Below are 18468 nucleotides of genomic sequence, written 5' to 3'. Positions count from 1 at the left end.
ACCAGGAAGTGAAGATCAGCAAGGCCACACATGAAGCAGGGAGCTACTTTCTGGCATGAAGTATTTACATTCTATATCCGGCTCCTGCTCATTAGAAATAAAATTTCATTAGGAACTGTAAACCTCACAGACACATAATGCACAGTCGTGATATTTACATGTGTGTACATAGAGCAGCATATATAGAAGGAAATATTCTATTTTGACAATCTCTTGGACGGTAATATTTCGACATTATACATTTTGAAAACTATGTCCCTCGGATAGTACCAAGTGTCTTTGGCAATATAAAAAAAAATGCATATATTCTTTACAACATAAAAATACCATAAACTAGAAAACAAAAAACTATAGAAAACCCATAAAACCAATTTAAAAAAAAGAAAAAAAAAACTTTGGTTTCAAAAATTTGCATAATCTTTAGAAAAAATTGTCTGGCACAAAAATAGCAAATGGCAGACTATAATAGAAGCTGCCATGAACATGATGACATTGACTGGCAATGGCTCAGAGGTTCTTCTTGCGGCAGCAGCCAAATTCATATTCTGTTGTTCACCAAGGAGATCACAGACACTCGTATTCACACACACTGGAGTTCCTGAGTGGCAATCTTGACAGTCTGATATTTCTAGATCCCGAGCTGCTCCTTCATCTTCTCATATACCACATAGCTGATACTGACAGCTGGAAGCACCTTCAAGAAGTTTGGAGCTATTCCTCTGTATAGACCTAGAAAGCCTTCTTTAGCTATAATCTTGCGGAAGAGGCCGCCCATGCTTAGCTGAGGAGCACCCTCTATAGAAGCTGTAAGACATAAGGAAGATATAACCAATCACTAGGTATTGGAATTGGGGACCTCCAATGACATCACTGTCCATGTATGCATATTATAACTGGAGCTTCCTTCCCTGAGCTCCCTGCACAGCAGTGATACCCAGATAACAGATCAATCACAGATATTTTGTGTTATAGTGTATGTGAGGTGGCTGTCATCAGTACTACCACTCTAGAGGGAGCTCAGGAGCAGGACAGAAAGACTGACTGGTTTCCGCAGGGATGCGTCAATGATGGCACTGCCTATATATGGACAGTTAACGGATTAAGACTTTCTATATATGGTAATTAACCATATATGGACATTTAGCTCATCAGAGCTTCCCCAGGGCCTCCTTTTGAGGTATATATCCAAACCAACATCTCACCCTATGCATCTAAACCAGGTTTTTATAGCTTGCATTATCTGAATACTCAATGGTATTTAAATGAACAGCATCTGAGGAGGATGTTCTTGTTTACCAGAATAGAAAAAAAAAAATGCATGAAAGCATAACAGTGATGAGCGAGGATCTGGGTGCTAAATTGAGTTTGGTGCTTGGGTGAAGGTGGCCATAGATCTACAATAACTACAGGCATACCGCCAGGATTCTAATGTGTCTGGCAGAAACCTATTACAATGTAATAGGTTAACCAGGCACCCTTCGCTCTGCTAAGGAGGGAGCACCTGGGTAAATGCTCGAGTCTCCTATTGATTTCATGACTTATTGATACAGGGATTATTCTGATTGCCATTGGAGTCGGGAAGGAATTTTCTCCCTGTGATGAGGCAATTAGCATCTGCCTTATAGGGGTTTTTGCCTTCTCGTGGATCAACACAGTAGGATTTCTCTAGGTTGAACTTGATGGACTCTTGTATTCTTTCAACCTTATTAACTATGTTACTCGAGTGGAGCACTTAAGCATTTAAGTGCTCGCTCAACGTCGATAATAATATATTGAAATTAAAGTCTGAAAGACTGGGACCTGGAAGATTATTCCATGTGTATAACTGGGGCAAAAAAGATAAAAATAAATTAGAAAAAAAAAAATTGGCAAATAAGGAAAGAAAAAGGGGCCCCCCCGCTCCAACATGACGGTAGACATAGTGACTGTAGACTGTCTGTGAGAAGTGGTCATTTATTCTTCTTTTGAGTGAACAGACAGGTTTTTCGTCACCATCGCAACCTTTAAGGCTTTGCCAGTCCCTTGAGGACGACACGCATGACAAGTAAAAATGGATTTTCTAGTTAAAGTTTCTCTGAACAGAATTTTATTATCACATTGCAGAATGAAGGGATCTATAAAAGTCCTATTAATTTGGGCAATAATCATTTTAAGACCTCTAATCCATCACGATATCCCCAGTAGTCACGATCATCAGCGCTCAAAGAATATCAGCGACTACTTGGAAAAGAACGATGAATGATAGAATGAGGTCGCTCATGGGTTTACCTCCAGATATAAAGAACTAATTAGCAGATAGGCAGTGAAATGTTTGAAGCCATGTTTTAAGGCTCTTTTATGGATCGAACATTGACTTACAAGGAAGCTACGTCCACTAGGTGGCATCTGGGTTTATGTCATTTATTGCCTATCCACAGTATAGGCCATGCATGTATGATCGGCAGGGTACCAATATGCGATGCCCTGGCCCCTGGGGGCCACTTCCACAGTGCTGGTGTTATGAGCGGGCAATGACCGGGGCAGCTGCAGGGGTTATACTTGTCACGGTATAGGCCTGAGGGCGGCACAGCAGTAGGGCCGGTCAGTGGAATCTGTGGGTGATGATGGGCATGCGATTCTTTGCTGCACTTAGTCAGGGCACCAGTTAGTGGACACCAATGCCAGGGTTCAGTAACAGCGGTTTTATTATAGGTGAGGTAACTAGTAGCAACAGTTCTGTCCGGATGCAACCGGGTATATAGCAGGCTTTGACAAATAAAGCAGGAGTGGTGCTGCATAGGCTGTGAGAATACGTGCCGGATGATGGGAGTAGGACTATGAGAGAAATCGTGTTGCTGGGTGGATTAGCTTGAGAATAATACTTGCTGTGAATCCTTGTAGCGATGATGAGAGATAACGGAATGACACCCAGATGAGAGAGAAGACTCCGGACACTTGAGCAGGCAGATACAGCCAAAGACTGGAACACAGCAGAGCACTCGATCCACACTTCTCGTGGTGAAGTGGGAGCTGCAAAGAAGAAGTCCAACTCCTCTGAGGCAGGAGAGGGACGACACACACCCTCCTTGCTTGAAAGCAGGGGGAAGACTCACTTGTTAGGAGGAAGTGGGAGGTCACATGGTTGCTCCTGGCCAGAGCTAGTCTGCCATTGGAGGAACCATGGTTACAGGTCACGTGATCAACAGCCTTGCATACCACTGTACAATGCAATAATACACAGGAATACATGAGAATACACATGAGAATGCACATTACCAGAGAATACTAGGGGGAAACCAGCAGCAGTTGCAGTGCAAACACTTACCAGAACAGGCATGGACACAGCAATAGAAATGGCCATAATAAGAGTAGTAGTCCTTGCGTGTTCTGGGACACTGCAAATACTCGCACCCCTACACAACAAAGGGTGCTGGGATCATTGCTGTGTAGTGGTTACTGCAGCTCAGCTCCCATTCACTTCCATAGAAGCTGAGCTGCAATACCATGCGCCGCCACTACACAGCAGACGCTCACTATGTATATGTCTAACTGCAGCGGCTTTACCAAACAGCTGATCACTGTGTGTTCTTATCGGCACTCCACCGATCAGACCATCATTAGGATAGGACATCAATAGGGCATATTTTTTTTCCCATGGGGCATTGCCTCATCTTCCAGAAACTGGTGGTCGCCACAAGGAGAAATAGGTGGAAAAACCTTCTAAATCGAGTGTCTTCCAGAATAAGACAGTAGCAAGAATGTGTTTTTTGTAGTTTTTTTTAGATGTAGGGATAAATAAAAGTTATCTTTAAGTTAAAGTGATACTCTCATGCCCTTAATGAAAGAATCTATGGCAAGTATAGATCACAGGTGTCAAACTCAGGCCCTCCAGCTATTGCAAAACTACAACTCCCATCATGCCTGGACAGCCAAAGCTAAAGCTTTGGCTGTCCAGGCATGATGGGAATTGTAGTTTTGCAACAGCTGGAGGGCCGAAGGTTCCCCATCCCTGGTGTAGATTCTTTATTATGTTTCCCCTTGCCTGCACTGGATTTCTCTATACTGATTGTAAGCTATGGGCTTTTTTAGATTTTACGTTTAGGTTTAGTTATAATTTGCTGTATATTTATTACTATCCCCTTACTTTAGCGTTATATGGTACAGCATATTATATATATATATATATATATATATATATATTTTTTTTTTTTTTTTTTTTTTTCTGCATTCTCCCTGTGTAATGTGGTTGTTCCACAGTGCTGTAAAATATTCATGTATGTACTGAGGAAGCAAGGTTATGTTTAAGAAGAACACAGAGTCCTAAATACAGAAGTGTGCGTCGCCTGGGACCAGTGTATAGCGGAATATACGGATATTGCACCAATAAATGGAAAGGTTTTATTTCAGCCTCTAACTTCATGTACTATTTGCTTACATAGTTTTAGAAACCAACCTGTGTTTGGTAACAAAGCTCAGGGATCCGGCACTGGCAGCAACTCCAATAAGAGAGGTAATTTAGGGAATGGCCATGGACTGTAGATGAAGGGGCGAGCAGATCATAGATAGATGCATGTGGGGTTGCTTACCTTGAGCCTGCATCCTAGTCCTGATAAGGGCTAATGGATAACTAGCCAGCTGGCCACAGGTACTGGAGACGGTGCCGCAGCCTAGAAGGACAAGCACCCCGGGATTGGCAGAGTCTGTCGCATATTTTTGAAGCCAGGCGTTCTTCAGGGTCTGTCAGAGAAGAGGGAGGTATATAAGCAGGATAGTAGGACTAACAAGTCTCCTGGCATCATGTGGATGTTTGGGTCCTATTACATGGCCCGATATTAAGGAGCAAGTGAGCGCTTACCTAACAGGTCGCTTGTTCCTCGCTCCCCTCTGGGCTATTATACGGGCCAACAGCGAGTGGGGAGGAACAGAGGGGGCACGTGGAGCTGTGGGAGGGGCTGCCCAAATGATCTTTAGAATGTCGGGTGGCCCATAAAAGATAGCAGCGGTCTGCTGCCACTGCTCCTGTCATACAGAGTAACAGCCAGCAGACCATCGCTATCGTTGTTTTAACTCAATAAGCTGAAAGACAACGATTATCCGACATTGTGCATGTTGGCTGATCGTTGTCTTTCACCATGAGGTATTACACCAAACAATCACAGCTGATAATCGTTCCGTGTAATAGGGCCTTTGCTGTGACACCAACCACCTACTCAAACCATTGTACACACCAAGCCCCCCCCCTTTCATGGCAGCAGAACCCCCTAATATATGTAATGGATAATGCCTGGGGGCTGCACTGCAGACATTGTACAGGACAAAGAGATCAAGGTGGTGACCCTGCCGCCAGATTCCCCAGATGCTGGAGGAACAAGTCCCATCCATGAAGGCCGCACCTCACACCGCACATGGGGGACATCACAGGGATATGGGGTCCGCACCCCGTACAACAATAAAAGGTTTAATGCAGGGGCGGATTAACTTTACCATAGGCCCCAGGCTGTTCACCAGGCCTGGGCCCCCCTCAACCCCATTGTAACTATGGTAGCACTAGTGTAGTGTCCATAGTACAGGATCGATAATGTCATGATGCCCTGAATTTTGCAAAATTGCTGTAAAAAAGCTGAGATTTTTTGCAAATCATGACAGAACTGTATCCAGGAGACAGAACAAAACTAAAATTATAAGGCTTTTTGGGTGGCCATGGGCCCCGGGCTACCGCCCAAAACGGACCTATTATAATCTGCTACTGGTTTAATGCTCATTTTATTCTCTACATTGGAGAAGAGCTGTGGAACTAGTTGCTGCTTGGCTAAAAGACAAATTACATAAACTTCTCCACAATTGGTAACAATGTGGTAGCATATACAAAGGATAAAGATTACCTCATAGATGGCAAGGTCTATGCCAGCGTAAGGAATAATTCCCAGTATGTTGGGTACATATCCTTTATAAAAGGCCTTCAAGCCTTCTTTTTTCAGAATCTGTTTAGCACAATCAAACATTCCATTGTATTGTCCGGTCTTTGCTACAGCCAACCGCGTCTTCATAACCTGGAAGACATGACAAGATAGAAAAAGGTTAAAAGACAACATAAAAAACATCTATAGAAAAATAGGGGTAAAAAATACTACATGAAGTCAATGCTGTAAAAGGGCTTATCCACCCTTCCAAAAAAATGTCAAGAGGCCTAAATGTCACAACAAAACATTACTGTCATTCAATGCAAAAACTTTGGTGGGTGCCCTGGTCTCTGATTATCTGCAGCCGACACATGACCGCAGAAGCCAATCGGTGGCCTCGGTAGTCACAGGTAGTATTACTGACATCATTACCTGCAGATGGGAGCCCTGAAGTGTCATGTTCTGTGGATCAGTCTTGGCGTGAATCCACATTAGATGGGAAATTCCAGATATCTCAGCAACTTGGAGTTGGAGGCCTACCTAACCATCAGTGCTAGACTAGCCAGGGCCAGGATTAGATAGACTTCCTACTGTTTGGGGTTTTTTTTGAGCAGCAGTGTGTGGAGTATATAGAGCATGGTGGAGTGACATCCAGGAAGGAGATTCTGTGAACGGTAACAACTCCGACAAGACGGAGCACAGTCAGCCGAATAGAACACTGGTGTCCAACTATCATATCTGAACTCACGTTTGAGAGCCGATGATCGGCAACGAGTGTTCCAAGAAACAACTGTTTGATCAATAATTGGCCCGTGTAATGGTGCGTTGACACGGAACGATTATCGTTCGAATTTTCGCAATAACGATCGCATTTGAGCAATAATCGACTCGTGTAAATACAGCGAACGATCAAGCGACGAGCGAGAAATCGTTCATTGTGATCTTTCAACATGTCCTCAAATCGTCGTTGGTCGTTCGCTAAAAATTCGCAGATTGCTGCATGTAAACAGTCTTTCAAGGATTTACCCTGTGTGTGAGATGGTCTTAAGTGATCTTAAAAACGATTGCAATAGCGATTTTTCTATTGATTTTTCTAATGATTTATTCATCTAATGCTACGTTTACACGGAGCAAAAATTCGCCCAATTGATCGTTTTTACGATTTTGAAGCAACAATTTGGTTTTTATAACGATCAGCGTTTAGGCAACTAAATTGTTCGAAAAATTGTTAGAATAATCGCTAGAAAAACCGTTATTGCAATGGTTTTTTACGATCGCTTAAGCCCAACTAACACATAGGGTGAATCTGTGAAAGACTGTTTATACGAAGCGATCTGCAAATTTTTAGCGAACGACCAATGACGATTTGAGAACATGTTGAAAGATCAAATTGAACGATTTCTCACTTGATTGTTTGCTGTGTTTACAGCAGCCGATTATCGCTCAAATGTGATAGTTATCGTGAAAATACGAACGATAATCGTTCTGTGTAACCGCACCATAAATGTTGATGGTTTGGCACTACAAAAAGAGGGAACTACAAAAGAGCACTATCTCACTAATCGGCCCTCATTTGCATCTGTACATGGCCCCATATCCCGCCATGTAAAAGGACCCTAAGTGGTTTCTTTACACAGATAGGCTATAACAACAACCAGCTTGTAAAGAAACATGGCTGGTCAGATGGATCCAGATCTCTTGGCACCATGCTGATGGGAGGGGCAGAGTTTGGCACATGGGAATGTTTTCTTGGTGCACCCTGGCTCCTCTGATACTCATAGTTATGTGGACGGCTTTATCCCCCTATGGCAGGAGAGCGGGATAATGCACTACACCACAAGGGTCATATAGTCATGGATTGGTTTCCTTTGCATTCAGTGTATATTATCTTAGCACATTCAGATGTTTTTAGTCATCTCTTTCACTCTCTTCTAGACCAATGCGAAGACATTGACACAGTCTCTGAATTATAATCAATAAATCCCCCGATATTATAAGAGACCCAGCTACCTCCATAGGATATATAGAAGTCTGCGCCGTCGCTCCAGCCATAGAGCCAGCAATAAATCGCTCTGCGGTGCCCAACTTGCCGCTCTCCGAGGTGAACATCTTCTTGTACTGAAAGAAAAATAGAACATGACATTGTGGTTTTCTCCACAGGTATCCGGCAGCCTTGGAATTACAAGTCATATATTGTAGAAAATTCATTGTAAACAGAAAGGGCACAGCCCGGAGAGAGGGAGCATATGGATGGGCAGCTGTTCAGGCAGCCGACAGCGCCAGCAGAAGCTGCGAGGGCAGAAAAATCGAGATCAGCTAAAATTCCCCAAATCCAGCATCCTGGGGACCGAACAGGTGCAGAGCCATCAAACATCTCCGACGGCTGGACAAACATGGAGGAGGAGGGGAAACAACTATAGGCTGGAAATGGGAAGTGTGATTCATAACTAGTCATCATTTCTCCTCTGCAGAACCACAGTCGCTCATTGTAAAGGTGATCGCCGTCTCTATCAGTCTCCAAAATGAGAAAAAGAACAGCTACTTTACATAACTACTTCACAAAAACATGCCATGTAAGGAGTAGCAGAAGTACTATAAATGGATAGGTAACCATTGGAGTTGAGAAAACTTCAAGCACGCTCAGGTTCATCCAAATCAGAGTTTGTAGCATTTAATTAGCGATACCTGCGGAAAATGTACTGGGAGTCCTCGAAAACATGAATACAGCCATAGGCCATAGGCTGAATCCATGTTTTCCAGGACTCATTAGGGCTGAAAGGCCAGGCTTAGGTTCGAATGATCCCGAGCCTGCTTGAAGTTTGCATGATATAGAATTGGCACTGTTTAATAGAAGTGGCCATCAATAACCTGACATTCACTGACACTTTATGATGAGATCATCCATTACCTGCTCGTATGCCCAGAATTTCATGGCGGTCTCAGGGGCGATTTTGATGACATTGACTCCGTTTCCTCTCCACAGGGACCGGATGCCTCCTTCCCTCACCATTTGCTTCAGACCACCCAACATATTTGAGCCTCCTTTGGATCCATGTACCTGGCAGATTAAGAAACGTGATCATCAGGACACAATACAGAACAATGGTCATAATATTCTCTAAGCTATACGTTGTGCCGATGTCAGGTAACATGGATGCTCTAGTTTTAGTCTCATCTGTCATTTTCTAACATTCATATCCATACAATATATCGTCATGCAAACTACTAATACCTGCAGGACATGTGTAGTGACCTGGGACGGGCCTCTGGGTTCTGTTGCACCCGAGTAAGGCAATTCTCTCGGGCTCACACAAGTGGGATGAGGTGTCTGATGTATTTAGTGTTTTTCCCACTAGGTGTCACTACTGTGTTTCTCTGTAACCTGTCTTTTGCAGAACTGAAGTCTTCTAGGGGTTAACTGCTATGTGTCATGTGTTGCCTTTCGGACCACTCACAGGAGCGGGTGCTCTCCCTCCTTTCTCTAATCTCTTTTACTCTCTTCTCTGCGCACACACCAATCACAGCCAGAGTTAGATAGATCCCTGAGGTTAGGACCTAGTTATTGGTGGGTGGAGTTAGTTCAGTCTAGTTGGAGTTTCAGTGTGAGAAAGAGCTAGACAGACAAGTCTGTTTTACTTGCTTTATTAGTATATAGAGCTTGGGAGATGGGTAAAAGGTAGCTCTAGCATTGCTTTCAGCTTTTAAATGGACTTTTACCACAGATAATGAGGCCCAGGCATCCTCTTTGTCAGTCTGGTGAGGCCCAGGCATTGCCTTGGTCTGTTGGGTGAGGCTCCAGTAAAAAAAGTTTGAGAAGCACTGCTCCACTCTATCTACTGCAGAGCACCTTCTCACTACAAGCACATTGTCTCTACTTCAACTACAAGCACCTGAGTTATCAACGGATTGTAACTACTGTATTGCACTGGACTGTATTGTTGCTGCCAGTATTTGTTTATATTGCACTACAGTTATCCCCAATAAACTGTTCTATTTTATTGAAGCACTGGACTCTGGGTTATCTCTTCTGCACCCGCATACACATCTCTACACTTGGGCTAAACTGTCTGGGTGGGTCCTATACCACTCCAGGCTACTGTAACAAGTGCCCAAGTGACCCTAGACCCACTCAGCTACCACACCACCGTACCAGCTGAACCGGTGGGAGATCACCCAAACAAACAACCTCCCTTGCACACCACACATGTGGACTCTTGGGCTGGACCCATTGCATTGTAATGGTACCTGCATCATGACTTTCAGACGATCGAGGGGAGCAGTTCCTGTACGGGACACAGCTCCGGCTGTCCCTCCAGCCAAAAGCTGTTTCCACCACTGGCCGGTCTTCTTCTCTTCCTCGGTGAACTCATCAGGGATAGTGAGGCTGTCACCGATATCCAGAACCTGAGGGTAGAGGTATACGGCAGATGTTATATAGAATTATCTTATCTCACCATGGTCCAATTCTGAACTCGGAAACATTCAGACCCTTAGAGAATGAATGGATGGAAGGGCTCGATGGCCACTGTAAGCGCTCCATTCATTGTGGACCATTGCTTCCCTGTTCTTGGAACTGCTGGAAGTCCTGGTGGTCAGAACCCCAGCAATCGGCTTGTTATCCCCTATCCTGATAAGGGATAAAAAGCTAAGATACCCCTTTAAGCAAATTCACCATCCAAGAAAATTTGATTCAATGGGTTTAATATCGGAAGTTGCAAATTTAGTTGCAGATCGAAATCCACAACAATCGGAAGTCATTTAGAATCCATTCACACACACAGGATCTGCAGCAGATTTGATGCTGGAGATATCAGTGAAGCTAAATAACTAAATGATTGAACACAGCAGAAAAATCTACCACAGATCTTGTACATGTGAACGTACACTTAAAGGAGAAGTCCGGAGAAAATATTTATTCAAGTATTGTGTTGCCCCCCAAAAGTTATACAACTACAGGAAATGCTTATAAAGTGCTTTATTCCCTGCACTTACTACTGCATCAAGGCTTCACTTCCTGGAAAACATGGTGATGTCACTTCCTGGATAACATGGTGATGTCACGACCCGACTCCCAGAGCTGTGCGGGCTGTGGCTGCTGGAGAGGATGATGGCAGAGGGATGCTCAGTGTCCCTCCAGTGCCCTGTGTCCCTCAGTGTTCCCCTGCCATCATCCTCCCCAGCAGCCACAGCCCGCACAGCTCTGGGAGTCGGGTCGTGACATCACCATTTTATCCAGGAAGTGACATCACCATGTTATCCAGGAAAAGAAGCCTTGATGTAGTAGTAAGTGCATTTAAAAGCATTTCCCGTAATAAGTGTATATTGGTGATTTGTATAACTTTTGGGGGGTAATACAATGCTTTAATAAAAATTTTCACTGGACTTCTCCTTTAATTATTTATTTATACCTTTATTGTATGTGTTATTACAAATCTAAAGTGCCATAAAGGCATGGCCAAGGCACTTCAGTATCCTGGCCCCACCTCTATGACACTTTAGAGCTGCAATAAAAAAAAACATTTTGTTAGGTCATTGCAGCCTCAGATAAGTAAAAGGTAAACCTTGCTTGCATGTGAGTGGATGGGACATCTTTTGTAGCTGACAGTGTCCCTTTAGAAAAGGGCTATTCTAGTTAAAAAAAAAAAAAAAAAAAAAAAAAGGAGGCGAATCTCAAGTCTTCCAGTACTTATTAGCTGCTGTATGTCCTGCAGGAAGTAGTGTGTTATTTCCAGTCTGACATAGTGCTCTCTGCTGCCACCTTTGTCCATGTCAGGAACTGTCCAGAGCAGGAGAGGTTTTCCATGGGGATTTGCTACTGATTTGGACAGTTCCTGACACAGACTGGTGGCAGCAGAAAGCACTGTGTCAGACTGGAAATAACACATCACTTCCTGCAAGACATACAGCAGCTAATAAGTACTGGAAGACTGGAGATTTTTAAACTGAAGTAATTTACAAATCTATATAGCTTTCTGACACCAGTTGATTTGAGTTCCCCTTCAACTACTATTCAGTAAAATTTAACATTACAGTCCAGTAAACTTATAGAAAAATGTTTTACAAAAATGCAGTTTATCTATATTTTGAGTTATAAATCAGGCTTTTTGGACTTAAAAACAAACCAAAATACTGTGTGCTAACATAACCTCCGGGCATGTTCATATGAGGCTAACAGAAAGTCTTTAAAGGGGTTGTCCAGTACTACAAAAACATGGCCACTTTCTTCCAGAGACAGCACTGCTCTTGTCTCCAGATTGGGTGCAGGTTTATTAACTCAGTTCTATTGAAGTGAATGGAACATAAAGGGGTTATCCAGCGCTACAAAAACATGGCCACTTTTCCCCCTCTCTTGTCTCCAGATTGGGTGGGGTTTCAAACTCAGTTCCATTGAAGTAAATGGAGCTTAATTGCAAACCACACCTGACCTGGAAACAAAAGAGGGGGAAAAGTGGCCATGTTTTTCTAGCGCTGGACAACCCGTTCAATTGCAAACCACACCTGACCTGGAGAAAAGAGCGGTGCTGTCTTTGGAAGAAATTGGGCATGATTTTGTAGCGCTGGATAATCCTTTTAACCCCTACTTTTCACCTTACCGTGGAATGTTTCCAGTATCGGATAATTTCTTGAATGTTATCAGCCGGGTTAAAAAGAAAATGGTCCCTCCACTCGTTCCAGTCCACAGTAAGGGTTCCGTCAGCGTCCATACTGCCACAACAGGAAAAAATTACTGCTACGTATGTTGTAATAAAATAATTAAAAAAAAAATTATAATAATAAAATAACACAATGCAGCCATAAGACAAAACAAGATAAACTAGACCAAACAGAAAGAAAGTGGACACACTTAGCAGAGTAGTGAACACACACGGCTAGATTTAACTCCTTAGTAATGTATGACGCTCATCTTCTTACATGGCTGCCGTGCAATGCTCCAATATTTTCCACCAAATTTTATTTGCCCCTTTTCTCACCTTTTAAGGATTCTCTCAGCATGGTCCATTGAAATTTTAATGCCCAAAGTCTTAAGTGAATTCAAGATCTCAGACGGTTCAATTTTTCCTAAAATTGAAGACAAAGATTGTAAATGAATAGAGGAAAGATAGTTTATTGTTATTGCACTTTGTAAATGACAAGCCTTATCTGGTAAGATATTCCAGCGATATAAAGCTGATCACAAACTCTCCCCCTGCTGAGCCTCTCGGTGATCAGCTGTAATCTGTGGGTGTTCAATTCCCCTGCAGCGCCCCTACAGGATAACTGAAGCATTACACTGTGCCCATTCAAATCTATAGGACAGTTGTGTAATGCTGGTCAGGACAGGTCCTCCGAGGCTAGAGACGCTCTTTGTAGCTTCTCTTTGCTTTGGCCAACAGAGTAAAATCCTGAACCCCCTCTACCAACTCAATTATCGAAGAGGTTTTATAAAAATGGTTTTTCTTAAGCCAAAAGTTGAGTGAAAATGACCTGGCTGTTACAATAGGATTGTAACTAGCAGGGACCCAGCATTAGTAATTAGTGGGGTAACTAGAAGGGACCCGGCATTACTGATCAGTGGGGTAACTAGAAGGGACCCAGCATTACTGATCAGTGGGGTAACTAGAAGGGACCCAGCATTAGCGATCAGTGGGGTAACTAGAAGGGACCCGGCATTACTGATCAGTGGGATAACTAGAAGGGACCCGGCATTACTGATCAGTGGGGTAACTAGAAGAGACCCAGCATTAGCGATCAGTGGGGTAACTAGAAGAGACCCAGCATTAGCGATCAGTGGGGTAACTAGAAGGGACCCGGCATTACTGATCAGTGGGGTAACTAGAAAAGACCCGGAATTACTGATCAGTGGAGTAACTAGAAGGGACCCGGCATTACTAATCAGTGGGGTAACTAGAAGGGACCCGGCATTACTAATCAGTGGGGTAACTAGAAAAGACCCGGCATTACTGATCAGTGGGGTACCTAGAAGGGACACGGAATTACTGATCAGGGGGTAACTAGCAGAGACCTGGCATTACTGATCAGTGGGGTAACTAGCAGAGACCTGGCATTACTGGTTAGTGAGGTAACTAGCAGAGACCTGGCATTACTGGTCAGTGGGGTAACTAGTAGAGAACAGGCATTACTGATCGGGGGGGGGGGGGGGGAACTAGCAAAGACCTGGCATTACTGATCAGGGGGGGTAACTAGCAAAGACCCCTGCTAGGTGACCTGATCTTAATAAATGCCCCCATTGTCGGGAGCATGCGGGACCCGGGGAGAAGCAGGAGAAGAGGAGCTCTGCACCCTGCATAGGTAATGTATATCACTAGGCGCCGGGCGCGCACCGCTATTCCACGTAGAGGTGAGCGGTCGGCGTCCGACAATTATAGGTCCTAACCTATATCAAAGATCAGCCGATGACAATTATCATTGGCTGATCGTTGTCTCTATTCCACAGAGCGATAATCGGCCGAATCGGGCCAATTTGGCCGATTATCGCTCTGTGGAATAGGGCCCTATCAGAAGATATTACCAGGGTCTCACCATCTTTATTCTTGTCCAGGCTGGTAAATGCAATTTTCATTTTTTTCTCATGTTCTTCCAAATATTTCATGAATTCACCAAAATCCAGCGTCCCGTCCTTGTTTGTATCACCCGCCGCAACAATTTTCTATGGGGAAAAAATGTAAAATAAGATGAAATAGTGCACAAAGGTAGTCGGGTACATTCATACTATACATGTATAACCCCTGGCGAGGATTTACAGAGAACAGCAGGAACACTTTCTGAGAGAGGCATCAAAACTACATCTCCCATCTCTCCCTGGGACAGTGAGCGGGAAGTGATGCTGCACTCTGGAGAAGAAGGAAGGGGGCACTGGGAGGAGGAGGAGGACAGTGTGAACCAGTGGGAGACAGTGCAAGGTGGTCAGCATTATCTAAGGGGAGGAGACCCCACCTGTGCTGGCCAAGGCTGTATTTGTATCAGAGGTTAAAGGAGGGACCTGACAGCTGAGAAAGGAAGGACTGAGTCCAAACATGACTACCCATCTCCTGTGTGTCCAGGGACAGAGTTCTGTATTGCCGCACTTATATTTATGCCATATAGAGTTTGCCATTACCTGCTTCTTCATAACACAACATAACACTTTTCACCCATACTGACCCATTGATTCTCCCCAAGTGTTAATTTGGTTCATGGTTCCATGTTACTTCTCTCTGTGAGTATATTACTTATTGTGTATTGAGTGTGTGCCAAGCTGGGACGGGGTTTCCTGAGTCAGCCCCTGGCAGAAGAGTGAAAACCTCCTGCATACCTCACAAGCTCTTGTCAAGACTCAGGTAGAGGCACTGTGCTGGGTGAGAAGGTGAAACAAACCAAAACCCCCTACCTTACACTGGAAGCTCCATTAGGGGGTGTTACACATGTTCTCAGTGATGAGTAAAATCTAGCGAGGAAGAAACTGGAAGAATTGTCCATAGCAACTGATGGCTGCTCTCATGATTAGATGATATAACATGCCTATATTTCACGGTCAGACAATATTTTGTGAAAAAGTAAAAGAAGAACTCAGGTCTCTATGGATAACACCTTCAGTTCTTGTTTGAGTCTGGGACATAGTTTACCTAGGACCAATGTTATATTCTTACTGCATAGAGTACAAATAATAATATCACTACTTCCATTATAGCAATATCACCTTCAGAAACCATATATTAAAAGGGAAAAGTATTGTGTCTGTCAGTCTCTATACGGCAGCATCCCGCCTGTCAGTCTCTATACGGCAGCACCCGCCTGTCAGTCTCTATACGGCAGCATCCTGTATATTGCTTGGTCTTAATATGCAATTTTTCCGCTTTAAAATATGGTGTAGTACAGCACCCCCTGTCTAGTGAGAGTGGTCTGTAACCTACAAAGGGTTGGGGCCCTCTGCTATAGAGAAAATAGTCTTATCCTTAGGGTGGTATTACACGGGCCGAGCAGGGCCGATAATACCTGTAAACGAGCGCCGATCTGCTAGATCGTTGCTCGTTTACTGGGCGTATTACACGGCCCGATAATCGTTTAACAAGAGCTGCAAGGACATTGTTACCGATGTCCTTGAAGCCCTTGCTAAACTGGCATACATTACCCATCCACGTTCCAGGGCTGCTCCTGCCGTCCGCTTCTCCCTGGGTCCTGCGCGCACTCCACAGCCTGTGATTGGCTGAGTGGCCTATCAGCTGACAGGCCACTGTGAAGCTAGACCCCAAGAGAAGCGGACGGCAGGAGCAGCCCTGAAACGTGGATGGGTAATGTATATCGTTAATCGACGCTCGTGCACGGCTATCACACGCAGAGGTGCGCGGTCGGCGTCCTACAAAAATAGGTTCTAACCTATATCAGCGATCAGCCGATGATCGTTGTCATCGGCTGATCGTTGCATTTATTACACGGAGCGATAATCGGCCGAATCGGGCCAATTCGGCCCATTATCGTTCCGTGCAATAGTACCCTTATTCTTTTCCCATGATCCGTCCTCTGACACGTGATATACAGTAATGTACCCTCGTGCGGGGCTCTTACTACAGCTTTGGTTCCAGCTCTCTGCAGTTTGTACAATTCATTGGCCGCCACTTGAATAAAAACATTATCCCACAGCGGGACGTCTGCCAGGATGGAAAGCCTTCAACTATTCTGGAGAGGAATGTTAGCAAGAACTACGGCAAGAGGTTACACCGGCACGTCTCCTGTCATGTGCCCCATACGGATGTTACACGTGTATCTGTGAGCTATGTATTCCTATACAGGGGTCAAATGTTGTTGCTAAAAAAACAAACTGCACATGACTGTGGTGCCAGGAATAAGCATTATAGTGTATGGGGCTTTGGTTTCTTTTTGTCTATTTCAAGCAATAGCCGATGCATTTCCAGACCACGGTAATTGCCGCTCGGCCGGAGTGAGATGTGAGATTTCTCGGCTCTTTTCTGGCACTGTGACAATGATAGGTTCACACTTCAGACATAAAGTATCCGTTCGTACACGTAAAATTGATGAATGGCTGTCATGTGTATTAACTAAGCTGCTGTGCGGAGTATAAGGTATCATTATGTGGAGCGCCTCATGAAGTAAACTGGAGATGGTGAGTGCCAAGAAAGTTTCTGCATCTCATCTGTCATGTGTGCGCAGTGTCCTGGTAACTGTATCACTGCCTTAGGTGGTCAGGTGCCTGAGGAATACCTTACTTAAAGGGGTTGTCTGGATTTTTCAATAAACTAGCATTGCATTGACCTCTGTGGGTGCTGTATATTCTACATACACTTTTATTTTTTATTTAAAGCCCTTATTGTGTTCTCAGACTCCGTCACATGACCACTCTGCCTGTGTTTTTGTTACTTCCTGTGATGTCACGTTCCCTTTCTGTTTCCTGTTCCTGCCAGTGAGGGAACAGTGAGTCATCAGGTGGGTGGGGTTATATATCCACAATTCTTTAGCCACACCCCTTTAGCTGATGTTGTGGGTGGCACAGTGGTTAGCCATGTTGTGGGGGGCACAGAGGTTAGCTATGTTGTGGGGGGCACAGAGGTTAGCCATGTTGTGGGTGGCACAGGGGTTAGTCATGTTGTGGGGGGCACAGAGGTTAGCTATGTTGTGGGTGGCACAGTGGTTAGCCATGTTGTGGGTGGCACAGTGGTTAGCCATGTTGTGGGTGGCACAGTGGTTAGCCATGTTGTGGGTGACACAGAGGTTAGCCATGTTGTGGGGGGCACAGAGGTTAGCCATGTTGTGGGGGGCACAGAGGTTAGCCATGTTGTGGGGGGCACAGAGGTTAGCTATGTTGTGGGGGGCACAGTGGTTAGCCATGTTGTGGGTGACACAGAGGTTAGCCATGTTGTGGGGGGCACAGAGGTTAGCTATGTTGTGGGTGGCACAGGGGTTAGTCATGTTGTGGGGGCACAGAGGTTAGCCATGTTGTGGGTGACACAGAGGTTAGCCATGTTGTGGGGGGCACAGAGGTTAGCCATGTTGTGGGGGGCACAGAGGTTAGCCATGTTGTGGGGGGCACAGAGGTTAGCCATGTTGTGGGTGGCACAGTGGTTAGCCACGTTGTGGGGGGCACAGAGGTTAGCCATGTTGTGGGGGGCACAGAGGTTAGCCATGTTGTGGGGGGCACAGAGGTTAGCCATGTTGTGGGGGGCACAGAGGTTAGCCATGTTGTGGGGGGCACAGAGGTTAGCCATGTTGTGGGGGGCACAGAGGTTAGCCATGTTGGGGGGGTAACAAAGGTAAGCTATTTAGTGGGGGGCACAGAGGTTAGCCATGTTGGGGGGGGTTAACAAAGGTTAGCTATGTTGTGGGGGGCACAGAGGTTAGCCATGTTGTGGGGGGCACAGAGGTTAGCCATGTTGGGGGGGGGGTAACAAAGGTTAGCTATGTTGTGGGGGGCACAGAGGTTAGCCATGTTACTTTGTAGTATTGGGGTCCTGGGATAACAGCTACATATATATATGCCCTCCATTCTCTGCATGAATTTTTATAACACTCTCCAAAACATTGTGAGCTCCATTGGCGACAAGGGACCAAGATGAGTAAGTACAATCTCTGTACAGAGCTGCAGAATAGGTTGATAAAT

General features: G+C 44.7%; 1 protein-coding gene across 1 annotated transcript in view; it reads right to left on the bottom strand.

Moving 5' to 3' along the window:
• Positions 1-505: 505 nt before the first annotated feature.
• SLC25A24 (solute carrier family 25 member 24) overlaps positions 506-18468 on the bottom strand; it is a 36710-nt gene continuing 18747 nt past the window's right edge. Inside the window, exons 3-11 of the mRNA XM_069967522.1 lie at positions 14400-14526; positions 12851-12938; positions 12473-12584; positions 10125-10283; positions 8788-8937; positions 7890-7997; positions 5862-6029; positions 4566-4716; positions 506-804 (exon numbers count right to left, since the gene is read on the bottom strand). Coding sequence (XP_069823623.1) covers positions 629-804; positions 4566-4716; positions 5862-6029; positions 7890-7997; positions 8788-8937; positions 10125-10283; positions 12473-12584; positions 12851-12938; positions 14400-14526 — 1239 coding nt within the window. The 3' untranslated portion in view covers positions 506-628. The remainder of the gene's footprint in view (positions 805-4565; positions 4717-5861; positions 6030-7889; positions 7998-8787; positions 8938-10124; positions 10284-12472; positions 12585-12850; positions 12939-14399; positions 14527-18468) is intronic.

Source organism: Dendropsophus ebraccatus, chromosome 4 (genome assembly GCF_027789765.1).
Source record: "Dendropsophus ebraccatus isolate aDenEbr1 chromosome 4, aDenEbr1.pat, whole genome shotgun sequence".
Classification (NCBI taxonomy): domain Eukaryota; kingdom Metazoa; phylum Chordata; class Amphibia; order Anura; family Hylidae; genus Dendropsophus; species Dendropsophus ebraccatus.
This window is presented reverse-complemented; position numbering and strand designations above follow the sequence as displayed.